General features: G+C 67.1%; 1 protein-coding gene across 1 annotated transcript in view; it reads left to right on the top strand.

Moving 5' to 3' along the window:
* Window positions 1–2843: 2843 nt before the first annotated feature.
* BCAM (basal cell adhesion molecule (Lutheran blood group)) overlaps window positions 2844–15445 on the top strand; it is a gene marked incomplete at its 5' end in the record, with an annotated part of 32598 nt that continues 19996 nt past the window's right edge. The window contains 5 exons of the mRNA XM_075916233.1: window positions 2844–3453; window positions 4719–4935; window positions 6270–6340; window positions 6516–6612; window positions 9707–9889. Of these exons, the coding sequence (XP_075772348.1) occupies window positions 2844–3453; window positions 4719–4935; window positions 6270–6340; window positions 6516–6612; window positions 9707–9889 (1178 nt within the window). The remainder of the gene's footprint in view (window positions 3454–4718; window positions 4936–6269; window positions 6341–6515; window positions 6613–9706; window positions 9890–15445) is intronic.

The following is a 15445-nucleotide window of genomic DNA, read 5'->3' as shown; positions in this document are numbered from 1 at the left end:
TGTCTCTCCCAGGCTGCCCCTGGCAGTCTCTGCCCCCCCCCACCCCCACCCCCCCCCCGCTTTATCCTGGAACAAAAACCCAGCGAGGCCCGACCCGACCCCCGCCTGGAATCTCCAACAGCTGCTGGTGGCTGACGCTGCCCCCCCCCCCCCCCGTGTCCTTCCCCCTGCCTGCCCCCAGCCCCCCTTCTCCCTGCTCTGCCTGCCCCCAGCCCCCCTTCCCCCCAGCCCCCCTTCTCCCTGCTCTGCCTGCCCCCAGCCCCCCTTCTCCCTGCTCTGCCTGCCCCCAGCCACCCTTCCCCCCAGCCCCCCTTCTCCCTGCTCTGCCTGCCCCCAGCCCCCCTTCCCCCCAGCCCCCCTTCTCCCTGCTCTGCCTGCCCCCAGCCCCCCTTCCCCCCAGCCCCCCTTCTCCCTGCTCTGCCTGCCCCCAGCCCCCCTTCCCCCCAGCCCCCCTTCTCCCTGCTCTGCCTGCCCCCAGCCCCCCTTCCCCCCAGCCCCCCTTCTCCCTGCTCTGCCCGCCCCCAGGCCCCCTTCCCCCCAGCCCCCCTTCTCCCTGCTCTGCCTTCCCCCAGCCCCCTTTCCCCCCAGCCCCCCTTCTCCCTGCTCTGCCTTCCCCCAGCCCCCCTTCTGCCTGCCCCCAGCCCCCCTTCCGCCTGCCCCCCTTCTGCCTGCCCCCCAGCCCCCCTTCTCCCTGCTCTGCCTTCCCCCAGCCCCCCTTCTGCCTGCCCCCAGCCCCCTTCCCCCAGCCCCCCTTCTGCCTGCCCCCAGCCCCCCTTCCCCCAGCCCCACTTCTGCCTGCCCCCAGCCCCCCTTCCCCCAGCCCCCCTTCTCCCTGCTCTGCCTGCCCCCAGCCCCCCTTCCCCAGCCCCCCTTCTCCCTGCTCTGCCTGCCCCCAGTGCCCCTTCCCAGCCCCCCTTCCCCCCCAGCCCCCTTCTCCCTGCCCCAGCCCCCTTTTCCCCAGCCCCCCTTCTCCCTGCTCTGCCTGCCCCCAGCCCCCCTTCCCCAGCCCCCCTTCTCTCTGCTCTGCCTGCCCCCAGCCCCCCTTCCCCCCTCTCTCCCCCTTCTGCCTGCCCCCCAGCCCCCTTTTCCCCAGCCCCCCTTCCCCTCAGCCCCCCTTCTGCCTTCCCCAGCCCCCTTTCTCCCTGCTCTGCCTGCCCCCAGCCCCCCTTCTCCCTGCTCTGCCTTCCCCCTTTGCCCCCAGCCCCCCACTTCTCCACTTTTTGCCTCCTTCATCCCCTTCCCCTCCTAGTTCTTCTCCACGTCCCTTCCTGCCCCTGCTCCCCCCATAGCCCCATTCCACATCCTGCTCCCTTCCCCTGCTCCCCCCATGGCCCCATTCCACATCCTGCTCCCAGCCCGTGCTCCCCCCATAGCCCCATTCCACATCCTGCTCCCAGCCCCTGCTCCCCCCATAGCCCCATTCCACATCCTGCTCCCTTCCCCTGCTCCCCCCATAGCCCCATTCCACATCCTGCTCCCAGCCCGTGCTCCCCCCATAGCCCCATTCCACATCCTGCTCCCTTCCCCTGCTCCCCCCATAGCCCCATTCCACATCCTGCTCCCTTCCCCTGCTCCCCCCATAGCCCCATTCCACATCCTGCTCCCAGCCCGTGCTCCCCCCATAGCCCCATTCCACATCCTGCTCCCAGCCCCTGCTCCCCCCATAGCCCCATTCCACATCCTGCTCCCTTCCCCTGCTCCCCCCATGGCCCCATTCCACATCCTGCTCCCAGCCCCTGCTCCCCCCATAACCCCATTCCACATCCTGCTCCCTTCCCCTGCTCCCCCCATAGCCCCATTCCACATCCTGCTCCCTTCCCCTGCTCCCCCCATAGCCCCATTCCACATCCTGCTCCCTTCCCCTGCTCCCCCCATAGCTCCATTCCACATCCTGCTCCCTTCCCCTGCTCCCCCCATAGCCCCATTCCACATCCTGCTCCCTTCCCCTGCTCCCCCCATAGCCCCATTCCACATCCTGCTCCCTTCCCCTGCTCCCCCCATGGCCCCATTCCACATCCTGCTCCCTTCCCCTGCTCCCCCCATGGCCCCATTCCACATCCTGCTCCCTTCCCCTGCTCCCCCCATAGCCCCATTCCACATCCTGCTCCCAGCCCGTGCTCCCCCCATAGCCCCATTCCACATCCTGCTCCCTTCCCCTGCTCCCCCCATAGCCCCATTCCACATCCTGCTCCCAGCCCGTGCTCCCCCCATAGCCCCATTCCACATCCTGCTCCCTTCCCCTGCTCCCCCCATAGCCCCATTCCACATCCTGCTCCCAGCCCCTGCTCCCCCCATAGCCCCATTCCACATCCTGCTCCCTTCCCCTGCTCCCCCCATAGCCCCATTCCACATCCTGCTCCCAGCCCGTGCTCCCCCCATAGCCCCATTCCACATCCTGCTCCCAGCCCCTGCTCCCCCCATGGCCCCATTCCACATCCTGCTCCCTTCCCCTGCTCCCCCCATGGCCCCATTCCACATCCTGCTCCCTTCCCCTGCTCCCCCCATAGCCCCATTCCACATCCTGCTCCCTTCCCCTGCTCCCCCCATAGCCCCATTCCACATCCTGCTCCCAGCCCCTGCTCCCCCCATAGCCCCATTCCACATCCTGCTCCCAGCCCCTGCTCCCCCCATAGCCCCATTCCACATCCTGCTCCCTTCCCCTGCTCCCCCCATAGCCCCATTCCACATCCTGCTCCCAGCCCCTGCTCCCCCCATGGCCCCATTCCACATCCTGCTCCCTTCCCCTGCTCCCCCCATGGCCCCATTCCACATCCTGCTCCCTTCCCCTGCTCCCCCCATAGCCCCATTCCACATCCTGCTCCCTTCCCCTGCTCCCCCCATAGCCCCATTCCACATCCTGCTCCCTTCCCCTGCTCCCCCCATAGCCCCATTCCACATCCTGCTCCCAGCCCCTGCTCCCCCCATAGCCCCATTCCACATCCTGCTCCCAGCCCCTGCTCCCCCCATAGCCCCATTCCACATCCTGCTCCCTTCCCCTGCTCCCCCCATAGCCCCATTCCACATCCTGCTCCCAGCCCCTGCTCCCCCCATAGCCCCATTCCACATCCTGCTCCCAGCCCCTTCCCTCCTCCTTGTACTCCCCACTTCCTCTGCACCTGCCCCGCTCACCCCATCCCCCTGCCCCTCCCCCAGCTCCTAAGAGCTGCCCAGCCCTTGGCGAGGGCCCAGGGGCTTGTGGGGCCAGGCCGTGGGGGTCAGGAGGGGCTAAGCAGCCAGGCACGGTTGGCCTGGGGCCGAGAGGGGGCTGTGGGCCCTAGGCAGGATGCGGGCTGCTCTGGGTCATGTTGGCCCCTCCTGTGCCTAGGCTGCCTGGCCGCCGTGCACGTCTGGGTGCCCGCACAGGTCGAGGTGCTGCTGGGGGACTTGGGCATCATCCCCTGCACGCACAGTGTCACCGGGTCGCCTGACTTCCGCCGGGTGGAGTGGTTCATTGTGAGTACCTGGCCGGCGTGCGAGGGGGCGGGTGTGCCCTGGGGGGGGCGGGGGCTGGGTGTAACGTGAGTGCACAGACAAATGTGCACGTGTGATCACCACGGGGCTGTAAAAGGGAAGTCCTGCATGCGTGTGCAAGGACTTGGGGTGAAACCCACACAGGTGAGTGCGTGCAAGGTGTCCATGGGAACCCCCATTAGTGGGGCCAGTCTCCCTTGGGGGTCAGCCCCTCCGCCTCTTAGGCCCACACCTCTCTGGGCCCCTCGGGGTCCCCTCGCTCTTGCCCTGGGGCCCAGCCCCGGAGGGAACAGAACAGCCCTGGTCTCCCGCCTGGAGCGACTCCGCCAGCGGCACATGGGGGGGTTGATGGAGCTTTGAACCCGGCTCAGGAACCCTCAGGCTTGTGGGCCTGGCCCCCCCAGCCCAGCCCGTCTCAGAACCCCTGCGGCCGGGGGGCTCTTCCTGCCCCCTCCTCCAGGCCCAGCCTCCGGACCCCACGCTGGGTGTGTGTGCGAGGGAGGGGGCCCTTGGGGCGGATCGCACGCTGGGTGTGCGTGCGAGGGAGGGGGTCCTTGGGGCGGATCGCACGCTGGGTGTGCGTGCGAGGGAGGGGGTCCTTGGGGCAGATCGCACGCTGGGTGTGCGTGCGAGGGAGGGGGCCCTTGGGGCGGATCGCACGCTGGGTGTGGGTGCGAGGGAGGGGGCCCTTGGGGCGGATCGCACGCTGGGTGTGGGTGTGAGGGAGGGGGCCCTTGGGGTGGATCGCACGCTGGGTGTGCGTGCGAGGGAGGGGGCCCTTGGGGCGGATCGCACGCTGGGTGTGGGTGTGAGGGAGGGGGTCCTTGGGGCAGATCGCACGCTGGGTGTGCATGCCAGGGAGGGGGCCCTTGGGGCGGATCGCACGCTGGGTGTGCGTGCGAGGGAGGGGGCCCTTGGGGCGGATCGCACGCTGGGTGTGCGTGCAAGGGAGGGGGCCCTTGGGGCGGAGCGCACGCTGGGTGTGCGTGCGAAGGAGGGGGCCCTTGGGGCGGAGCGCACGCTGGGTGTGCGTGCGAGGGAGGGGGCCCTTGGGGCGGAGCGCACGCTGGGTGTGTGTGCGAGGGAGGGGGCCCTTGGGGCGGAGCGCACGCTGGGTGTGCGTGCGAGGGAGGGGGGCCTTGGGGCGGAGCGCACGCTGGGTGTGCGTGCGAGGGAGGGGGCCCTTGGGGCGGATCGCACGCTGGGTGTGCGTGCGAGGGAGGGGTCACTAGCTCTGTCCCCCCCAGACGGAGCGGGATGGTGAGAAGCGCCGTGTGGCGTACAGCGAGGGGGGCCGCGGGGAGGTGGACCAGGGCACGGAGTACTCCGGCCGCGTGTACATGGACCCCGAGCTCAGCCTGGTGCTGCTGAGGGCCGACGTGGCCGACGAACGAGCCTTCTCCTGCCAGGTGACGGCAGGCGCAGCCGGCACCGCCGTGGGAGTAGCCCAGCTCCGCGTGTACGGTGAGACCCCCCCCCACCCCCCCCCAGTGCTCCCCTCTGGCTGAGTCTGCTCCCCGCGTGTATGGTGAGACCCCCCCGCCCCCCCCAGTGCTCCCCTCTGGCTGAGTCTGCTCCCCGCGTGTATGGTGAGACCCCCCCGCCCCCCCCAATGCTCCCCTCTGGCTGAGTCTGCTCCCCGCGTGTACGGTGAGACCCCCCCGCCCGTCCCCCAGTGCTCCCCTCTGGCTGAGTCTGCTCCCCGCGTGTATGGTGAGACCCCCCCGCCCCCCCCAGTGCTCCCCTCTGGCTGAGTCTGCTCCCCGCGTGTATGGTGAGACCCCCCCGCCCCCCCCAGTGCTCCCCTCTGGCTGAGTCTGCTCCCCGCGTGTATGGTGAGACCCCCCCGCCCCCCCCAATGCTCCCCTCTGGCTGAGTCTGCTCCCCGCGTGTACGGTGAGACCCCCCCGCCCGTCCCCCAGTGCTCCCCTCTGGCTGAGTCTGCTCCCCGCGTGTATGGTGAGACCCCCCCGCCCCCCCCAGTGCTCCCCTCTGGCTGAGTCTGCTCCCCGCGTGTATGGTGAGACCCCCCCGCCCCCCCCAGTGCTCCCCTCTGGCTGAGTCTGCTCCCCGCGTGTACGGTGAGACCCCCCCGCCCCCCCCAGTGCTCCCCTCTGGCTGAGTCTGCTCCCCGCGTGTATGGTGAGACCCCCCCGCCCCCCCCCCAGTGCTCCCCTCTGGCTGAGTCTGCTCCCCGCGTGTATGGTGAGACCCCCCCGCCCCCCCCAGTGGTCCCCTCTGGCTGAGTCTGCTCCCCGCGTGTATGGTGAGACCCCCCCCGCCCCCCCAGTGCTCCCCTCTGGCTGAGTCTGCTCCCCACGTGTACGGTGAGACCCCCCCCCCCCCCCCAGTGCTCCCCTCTGGCTGAGTCTGCTCCCCGCGTGTATGGTGAGACCCCCCCCGCCCCCCCCAGTGCTCCCCTCTGGCTGAGTCTGCTCCCCGCGTGTATGGTGAGACCCCCCCGCCCCCCCCAGTGCTCCCCTCTGGCTGAGTCTGCTCCCCGCGTGTATGGTGAGACCCCCCCGCCCCCCCCAGTGCTCCCCTCTGGCTGAGTCTGCTCTCTCGGAGGGGCGCTGGTGCCGCCTGGGACTCCTCTCCGCGTACGCGACCCTTTGAGTCCTGCAGCCCCTCAGGGGCAGCAGTCAAGTGCCCCTCGCCCAGTAGCCCCGCCCCAGCGCGGCTCGGTGGCGCATCTGCCCCCGGACCCCTTCTCTCTGGCTGTCGCCGCCTTGCTGCTCCAGTTCGGCCTGGGCCTGGCATGGTGGTGCTCCATCTCACTCTCTCCTCTCCCCCCACAGGGCCCCCAGGGGCCCCGGAGCTCACGACCAACACCAGGGTCCTGTCGGTGACGGAGCTGACCGTGTCCGAGGTGAGGGGGGCAGGCGGGTGCGGGTCCCACAGGTCATTAGGCTCCCTTGGACTCAGCCCCCTGGAGTGGGGAGCCCGATACCTCCCTCTGACCGGGGGACCCTGCAAAGGGAGCGAGGCGGGGACCCACGTCGGGGGGGGGGCTGTGTCAGCAGTGACGTCGTGTCTCTGCCCAGATTGCCACGTGCACCAGCCGGAACGCCAACCCCGCCCCCACCATCCGCTGGCTCAAGGACGGGGCCCGCCTGGAAGTGGCCACCGAACGCAATGACGGTAAGAGACTCGCCTGCTCCTGCGATGTCCGGCTGCTCCCTCCGCGTCCCCCAGACAGCTGCATCCCGACCTCTTTGCACTGCCTGGGACCTCGCTGCTCTGACGTGTTCTCCCCTCGCACGGAGCCCTGTGCCCGTCGCACGGAGCCCTGTGCCTCCGCACCGTGGTCCTCCCCTCGCACGGAGCCCTGTGCTCCCACACCGTAGTCCTCCCCTCGCACGGAGCCCTGTGCCCTCTGCACCGTGGTCCTCCCCTCGCACGGAGCCCTGTGCCCCTCCACGGAGCCCTGTGCCCCTCGCACTGAACCCTGTGCCCCCGCACCATGGTCCTCCCCTCGCACGGAGCCCTGTGCCCCTCGCACGGAGCCCTGTGCCTCCGCACCGTGGTCCTCCCCTCGCACGGAGCCCTGTGCCCCTCGCACTGAGCCCTGTGCCCCCGCACCGTGCTCCTCCCCTCGCACGGAGCCCTGTGCCCCCGCACCGTGCTCCTCCCCTCGCACGGAGCCCTGTGCCCCCGCACCGTGCTCCTCCCCTCGCACTGAGCCCTGTGCCCCCGCACCGTGCTCCTCCCCTCGCACTGAGCCCTGTGCCCTCTGCACCATGGTCCTCCCCTCGCACGGAGCCCTGTGCCCCCGCACCGTGCTCCTCCCCTCGCACGGAGCCCTGTGCCCCCGCACCGTGCTCCTCCCCTCGCACTGAGCCCTGTGCCCTCTGCACCGTGCTCCTCCCCTCGCACTGAGCCCTGTGCCCTCTGCACCGTGGTCCTCCCCTCGCACTGAGCCCTGTGCCCCCCGCACCGTGGTCCTCCCCTCGCACTGAGCCCTGTGCTCTCTGCACCATGGTCCTCCCCTCGCACTGAGCCCTGTGCCCCTCCCACTGAGCCCTGTGCCCTCTGCACCGTGGTCCTCCCCTTGCACTGAGCCCTGTGCCCCCGCACCGTGGTCCTCCCCTCGCACTGAGCCCTGTGCTCCCGCACCGTGGTCCTCCCCTCGCACTGAGCCCTGTGCCCCCACACCGTGGTCCTCCCCTCGCACTGAGTCTTGTGCCCCCGCACCGTGGTCCTCCCCTCGCACTGAGCCCTGTGCCCCCGCACCGTGGTCCTCCCCTCGCACTGAGCCCTGTGCCCCTCACACTGAGCCCTGTGCCCTTCGCACTGAGCCCTGTGCCCCCGCACCGTGGTCCTCCCCTTGCACTGAGCCTTGTGCCCCCGCACCGTGGTCCTTCCTTCGCACTGAGCCCTGTGCCCCCGCACCGTGGTCCTCCCCTCGCACTGAGCCCTGTGCCCCTCGCACTGAGCCTTGTGCCCCCACACCGTGGTCCTCCCCTCGCACTGAGCCCTGTGCTCCCGCACCGTGGTCCTTCCCTCGCACTGAGCCCTGTGCCCCCGCACCGTGGTCCTCCCCTCGCACTGAGCCCTGTGCCCCTCGCACTGAGCCTTGTGCCCCCACACCGTGGTCCTCCCCTCGCACTGAGCCCTGTGCTCCCGCACCGTGGTCCTTCCCTCGCACTGAGCCTTGTGCCCCCACACCGTGGTCCTCCCCTCGCACTGAGCCCTGTGCCCCCGCACCGTGGTCCTCCCCTCGCACTGAGCCCTGTGCTCCCGCACCGTGGTCCTCCCCTCGCACTGAGCCCTGTGCCCCCGCACCGTGGTCCTTCCCTCGCACTGAGCCCTGTGCTCCCGCACCGTGGTCCTTCCCTCGCACTGAGCCTTGTGCCCCCGCACCGTGGTCCTCCCCTCGCACTGAGCCCTGTGCTCCCGCACCGTGGTCCTCCCCTCGCACTGAGCCCTGTGCCCCCGCACCGTGGTCCTCCCCTCGCACTGAGCCCTGTGCCCCCGCACCGTGGTCCTCCCCTCGCACTGAGCCCTGTGCCCCCGCACCGTGGTCCTCCCCTCGCACTGAGCCCTGTGCCCCCGCACCGTGGTCCTCCCCTCGCACTGAGCCCTGTGCCCCCGCACCGTGGTCCTCCCCTCGCACTGAGCCCTGTGCTCCCGCACCGTGGTCCTCCCCTCGCACTGAGCCTTGTGCCCCCGCACCGTGGTCCTCCCCTCGCACTGAGCCCTGTGCCCCCGCACCGTGGTCCTCCCCTCGCACTGAGCCCTGTGCCCCCGCACCGTGGTCCTCCCCTCGCACTGAGCCCTGTGCCCCCGCACCGTGGTCCTCCCCTCGCACTGAGCCCTGTGCCCCCGCACCGTGGTCCTCCCCTCGCACTGAGCCCTGTGCCCCCGCACCGTGGTCCTCCCCTCGCACTGAGCCCTGTGCTCCCGCACCGTGGTCCTCCCCTCGCACTGAGCCTTGTGCCCCCGCACCGTGGTCCTCCCCTCGCACTGAGCCCTGTGCCCCTCGCACTGAGCCCTGTGCTCCCGCACCGTGGTCCTTCCCTCGCACTGAGCCCTGTGCTCCCGCACCGTGGTCCTCCCCTCGCACTGAGCCCTGTGCCCCCGCACCGTGGTCCTCCCCTCGCACTGAGCCCTGTGCCCTCTGCACCGTGGTCCTCCCCTCGCACTGAGCCCTGTGCCCCCGCACCGTGGTCCTCCCCTCACACTGAGCCCTGTGCCCTCTGCACCGTGGTCCTCCCCTCGCACTGAGCCTTGTGCTCCCGCACCGTGGTCCTCCCCTCGCACTGAGCCCTGTGCCCCCGCACCGTGGTCCTCCCCTCGCACTGAGCCCTGTGCCCCCGCACCGTGGTCCTCCCCTCGCACTGAGCCCTGTGCTCCCGCACCGTGGTCCTCCCCTCGCACTGAGCCCTGTGCCCCCGCACCGTGGTCCTCCCCTCGCACTGAGCCCTGTGCCCCCGCACCGTGGTCCTCCCCTCGCACTGAGCCCTGTGCCCCCGCACTGTGGTCCTCCCCTCGCACTGAGCCCTGTGCCCCTCGCACTGAGCCTTGTGCCCCCACACCGTGGTCCTCCCCTCGCACTGAGCCCTGTGCCCCCGCACCGTGGTCCTCCCCTCGCACTGAGCCCTGTGCCCCCGCACCGTGGTCCTCCCCTCGCACTGAGCCTTGTGCCCCCGCACCGTGGTCCTCCCCTCGCACTGAGCCCTGTGCCCCCGCACCGTGGTCCTGCCGTCTCCATGGTGACGCCTTCACTCCCCAGACTTGTACATGGTGACCCGCACCGTGAAGGAGGCCTCCGGGCTGCAGTCGGTGTCCAGCTCACTCTACCTGCGCCCCAGCAAGGCTGAGAAGGACGCCCAGTTCCAGTGCCTGGTGCAGTACCCGTTGCCCCGGGGGCAGGTGGGCAATCACACCTCGGAGCTCTTCAGCCTGGTGCTGCACTGTGAGTATCCCCCCTTCCCCGGGGGCCTGACCCTGACTCCCGCCCCGGGACTGGGAACCACCCCTGTGGTGGGCAGCCACGCGCAGGGACAGAGACCTTGGTCAGCCAGTCCCGCCTGCGAGCCGCAGCCGCTAGGTCTCTGCACTCGCACGCACGTGCAAGGGCCTCCTCCTAGTGCACACGCCTGGCGGGGTTCACGTGCAAATGTAAGAGCACCTTCCGCCTTGCTCAAAGGCCGTCGCACCATCCGGGAAGCAAGCGACGCTGGTGAGGAGCGGCCGGGTCGGGGTCGGGGGAGGGACGGCAGCTGTTACCTACACAGCACTGGATTGGCCGGGGCCGGGGCTGGGGAGGAGGGTCCAGGCGCAGGCTGCCCTGTGGAGAGACATCCCCAGCCCTCTCTCCCCGCAGCCTCCCCATGGCTGCTGCAGTTCCTTGGGGGGGAGACGGAGAGACGCACAAACTCAGCAGTGTGTGGTGGAGAGCCGCCCTTTCTCCCCCCCTGCCGGCCTGTGGGGTTACAGACGTCCTGGCCCCGTCTCTGGCCCCTCGCTGCCCCCCTGCAGCCAGTCTACCAGCCCCGCCCTCTCCGTGTTAGGAGAAACAGTCGAGTTCCGGGCATGTCCCACTGACGCGGCACGAGCATCCCGGAGCTGGCTTGGGTGCCCTAGCCCTGACCGCTGAGGAGGGGTTCTTGAGCAAAGAGCCTCGCGGATGGCTGGACAGACGCACGTCTGAGACACGTGACGGGAACGTTGACGTCAGGATGTTAAAATTAGATGAATCAACTAAACGAATAGTCGGAATTTACATCGACTGTCCAATCGGTCGATAAGGGCACTTCCGCCTGAAATGGAGCAAGAGCCGCATGGCGCTCCGCCTGCGAAATATTGAAACGCCACGTGGAGCCTGGGATCAACGGCCAGTAGGGGTCGCTCACAGCCCAAGTGTAGCGACCGACACCGGCCAGTAGGGGTCGCTCACAGCCCAAGTGTAGCGACCGACACCGGCCAGTAGGGGTCGCTCACAGCCCAAGCGTAGCGACCGACACCGGCCAGTAGGGGTCGCTCACAGCCCAAGTGTAGCGACCGACACCGGCCAGTAGGGGTCGCTCACAGCCCAAGCGTAGCGACCGACACCAGACAGTAGGGGTCGCTCACAGCCCAAGTGTAGCGACCGACACCGGCCAGTAGGGGTCGCTCCCAGCCCAAGCATAGGGACCGACACCGGCCAGTAGGGGTCGCTCACAGCCCAAGCGTAGCGACCGACACCGGCCAGTAGGGGTCGCTCACAGCCCAAGCGTAGCGACCGACACCGGCCAGTAGGGGTCGCTCACAGCCCAAGCGTAGCGACCGACACTGGCCAGTAGGGGTCGCTCACAGCCCAAGCGTAGGGACCGACATCGGCCAGTAGGGGTCGCTCACAGCCCAAGCGTAGCGACCGACATCGGCCAGTAGGGGTCGCTCACAGCCCAAGCGTAGCGACCGACACCGGCCAGTAGGGGTCGCTCACAGCCCAAGCGTAGCGACCGACACCGGCCAGTAGGGGTCGCTCACAGCCCAAGCGTAGCGACCGACACCGGCCAGTAGGGGTCGCTCACAGCCCAAGCGTAGCGACCGACACCGGCCAGTAGGGGTCGCTCACAGCCCAAGCGTAGGGACCGACACTGGCCAGTAGGGGTCGCTCACAGCCCAAGCGTAGCGACCGACACCGGCCAGTAGGGGTCGCTCACAGCCCAAGCGTAGGGACGGACACTGGCCAGTAGGGGTCGCTCACAGCCCAAGCGTAGGGACCGACACTGGCCAGTAGGGGTCGCTCACAGCCCAAGCGTAGCGACCGACACCGGCCAGTAGGGGTCGCTCACAGCCCAAGCGTAGCGACCGACACCGGCCAGTAGGGGTCGCTCACAGCCCAAGCGTAGCGACCGACACCGGCCAGTAGGGGTCGCTCACAGCCCAAGCGTAGGGACCGACACTGGCCAGTAGGGGTCGCTCACAGCCCAAGCGTAGCGACCGACACCGGCCAGTAGGGGTCGCTCACAGCCCAAGCGTAGGGACCGACACTGGCCAGTAGGGGTCGCTCACAGCCCAAGCGTAGGGACCGACACCGGCCAGTAGGGGTCGCTCACAGCCCAAGTGTAGCGACCGACACTGGCCAGTAGGGGTCGCTCACAGCCCAAGCGTAGGGACCGACACTGGCCAGTAGGGGTCGCTCACAGCCCAAGCGTAGCGACCGACACCGGCCAGTAGGGGTCGCTCACAGCCCAAGCATAGGGACCGGCAAGATACTGACCCTGCATCACAAGGGGGAAAGAAAAGACAATCGAGCGAGCCCGAGGGGAGATGGTTCAGCTAGCTGCAAGAGGCTGCTAAGAGCACTTGGCCCCGGTTAAGTCGTTCGGACGGGGCAGGTCGTGTGGGAGCCGGCCAATGTCCCCTTCATCCATTTGCATACGAATTCCACGTGTCCGTGAAGTTAAGCTCCAACCCTTCTCTGTGGATTTGGCTTGTGGAATTGGCCTGAAGCAGCCGGGTGGCTTGGAGAGCCATTGCTGAGAGCCCGGCAGGTAAAGTGTCTCCAGGTATCGGGTGGCCGGGTCAGTCTGAATCTGCAAACGCGGCGAGGACCCTGCGGCGCCTTAGAGATGCACCGACGTGCTGGAGCAGACGCTGTCGCGGCAGAGACCTGGCTCGTCACATGCATCTGCCGAAGTGGGTCTTCGCCTGCGAACGCGTCTGCTCCAACACGTCGGTTCGCCTACAAGGCGCCGCAGGGTCCTCGCCGCGTCTCCGTCAGGTTCCTGTGGGTTGCCCTTTCGGAGCTCTGATTCGTGTCCATCCATTCGTTCCCGCAGAGACTGTCCAGTTGGCCGGTGTACGTGGCAGAGGGGCGTGGCTGGCACAGGTCACGCCAGCGGACGTGCAGGTCAATGTGCCTCTGGTTGGCTGGCTGATGTGGCTGGGGCCAGTGATGAAGGCCTGGTGTAGCTGTGTGGGCAGGTGGGGTCCTGGATGAGTGTGATGGAGGCGTGCTGTGTGGTTACTGGACAATGTGTTTGGGGTTAGGGGGTGGCCTTCCCCCAAGGCCTGTGAGAGTGAGGGGTCATGTCCCAGGTTAGGTTGTGGATCGCTGAGAATACCTTGCGGGGGGTAAGTTGGGGGCTGCAGGTGATGACAGTGGAATTCTGTTGTTTTCTCTTTTGGGCCTGTCTTGAAGTAGTTGGTGTCTGGGTGCTCTTGTGGCTCTGTGCTTTCACTTCTCCGGGTGGGTATTTCAGTGGTAAGAAAGCTCTGTATCGATCCTGGAGGTGTGTTTGTCTCTGGCCGTGGGGTCGAAGCAAATCCGGTTGTATCTCAGGGCTTGGCTGTGTACAATCGGCTGAGATGGCATGAGGGGAAGTGTAGTGGTCGGGAGGTTTCCGGTACAGTGTGGTGGAAACGTGTCCCTTATTTAACTACTGAAGTGGGTTTCCCTAGTGCACTGCTCCAGGGTGGAAGGTGTTGAAATCCCTGTGAAATTCTTCAAGGGTCTCTTTCCCGTGGGTCCATATGGTGAAGATGTCATGGACGTTAGGGGCAGGCGCTGAGGAACCATTGTTCAAGGTCAGCCCTAAAGACGTTGGCATATTGTAGGGCCGTGCGGGTGCCCAGGACCGTGCCGCTGACGTGAAGTTACAAGCGGTCTCAGAATCGAAGCAGTCGTGGGAGACGACAGTCGCGGCGCTCTGACCAGGTGTGCAGGGCTGTCCACGGGGACGGTGTTCCTGACGGCCTGTAATCCGTCTTCACGTGGAATGTTGGTGCAAAGGGCGTCTGGCCGGGGCGGTGTTTTCGGGTCATTACTGGTGTTTTGGAGTTTCCTCGGGAAGCCGGCAGTGCTGGCGGCAAATGGTCTGCGGAGGAGTCGATACAGCCAGAAAGTCGTGCGGTGAGTGTGCCAATGCTGGAGATGCTGGGCCGCCGGGATTTCCGGGTGTGTGTATCTTGGGTAGCAGACAGAAGACTCCTGGTTAGGGATTGGAGGGTGTTAGTGTAAATTTGGTGCTGAGCAGCCTCAGGGAGCCTCCTGAGCAGCTGTCGGGTTTTTTTGGTGTTCTTGGGGGGGGGGGTCACAGGGGAGAGGCCTGGAGAATCTGGTGTTGGTGATCTGTCTGCTGGCCTGTTCGTGACGCCGACAGCACCCCTGTCAGCCCGTGAGGGTGACGCTCGGGCTGGCTTGGGGGCTGTGGCCAGCGCTGCGCTCTGCAGGGCTGAGGTGGTACGTGCTGCTGGCTGGAGCGCGTTGGTGGGAGCAGGCGCTGAGAAGCCAGGACTCCAGGGGTGTGTCTAGACTACAGAGATTTGTCAACAAACTCTCCCTGCGTCCACACTGCCGCTGAGCTCTGTCGACAGGTGTTATTGCAGGTAACCTGTCCCTGCGTCCACACTGCCGCTGAGTTCTGTCGACAGGTGTTATTGCAGGTAACCTGTCCCTGCGTCCACACTGCCGCTGAGTTCTGTCGACAGGTGTTATTGCAGGTAACCTGTCCCTGCGTCCACACTGCCACTGAGCTCTGTCGACAGGTGTTATTGCAGGTAACCTGTCCCTGCGTCCACACTGCCGCTGAGTTCTGTCGACAGGTGTTATTGCAGGTAACCTGTCCCTGTGTCCACACTGCCGCTGAGTTCTGTCGACAGGTGTTATTGCCTGTAACCTGTCCCTGCGTCCACACTGCCGCTGAGTTCTGTCGACAGGTGTTATTGCCTGTAACCTGTCCCTGCGTCCACACTGCCGCTGAGTTCTGTCGACAGGTGTTATTGCCTGTAACTTGTCCCTGCGTCCACACTGTCGCTGAGTTCTATCGACAGGTGTTATTGCCTGTAACCTGTCCTTGCGTCCACACTGCCGCTGAGTTCTATCGACAGGTGTTATTGCAGGTAACCTGTCCCTGCGTCCACACTGCCGCTGAGTTCTGTCGACAGGTGTTATTGCCTGTAACCTGTCCCTGCGTCCACACTGCCGCTGAGTTCTATCGACAGGTGTTATTGCCTGTAACCTGTCCCTGCGTCCACACTGCCGCTGAGTTCTATCGACAGGTGTTATTGCAGGTAACCTGTCCCTGCGTCCACACTGCCGCTGAGTTCTGTCGACAGGTGTTATTGCCTGTAACCTGTCCTTGCGTCCACACTGCCGCTGAGTTCTATCGACAGGTGTTATTGCAGGTAACCTGTCCCTGTGTCCACACTGCCGCTGAGTTCTGTCGACAGGTGTTATTGCCTGTAACCTGTCCCTGCGTCCACACTGCCGCTGAGTTCTGTCGACAGGTGTTATTGCCTGTAACCTGTCCCTGCGTCCACACTGCCGCTGAGTTCTATCGACAGGTGTTATTGCCTGTAACCTGTCCCTGCGTCCACACTGCCGCTGAGTTCTGTCGACAGGTGTTATTGCAGGTAACCTGTCCCTGCGTCCACACTGCCGCTGAGTTCTGTCGACAGGTGTTATTGCCTGTAACCTGTCCTTGCGTCCACACTGCCGCTGAGTTCTGTCGACAGGTGTTATTGCCTGTAACCTGTCCTT

Source organism: Pelodiscus sinensis, unplaced genomic scaffold (genome assembly GCF_049634645.1).
Source record: "Pelodiscus sinensis isolate JC-2024 unplaced genomic scaffold, ASM4963464v1 ctg126, whole genome shotgun sequence".
Classification (NCBI taxonomy): Eukaryota; Metazoa; Chordata; order Testudines; family Trionychidae; genus Pelodiscus; species Pelodiscus sinensis.
Note: the sequence above shows the minus strand (reverse complement) of the source record. Positions and strands in the feature narration are given on the sequence as shown.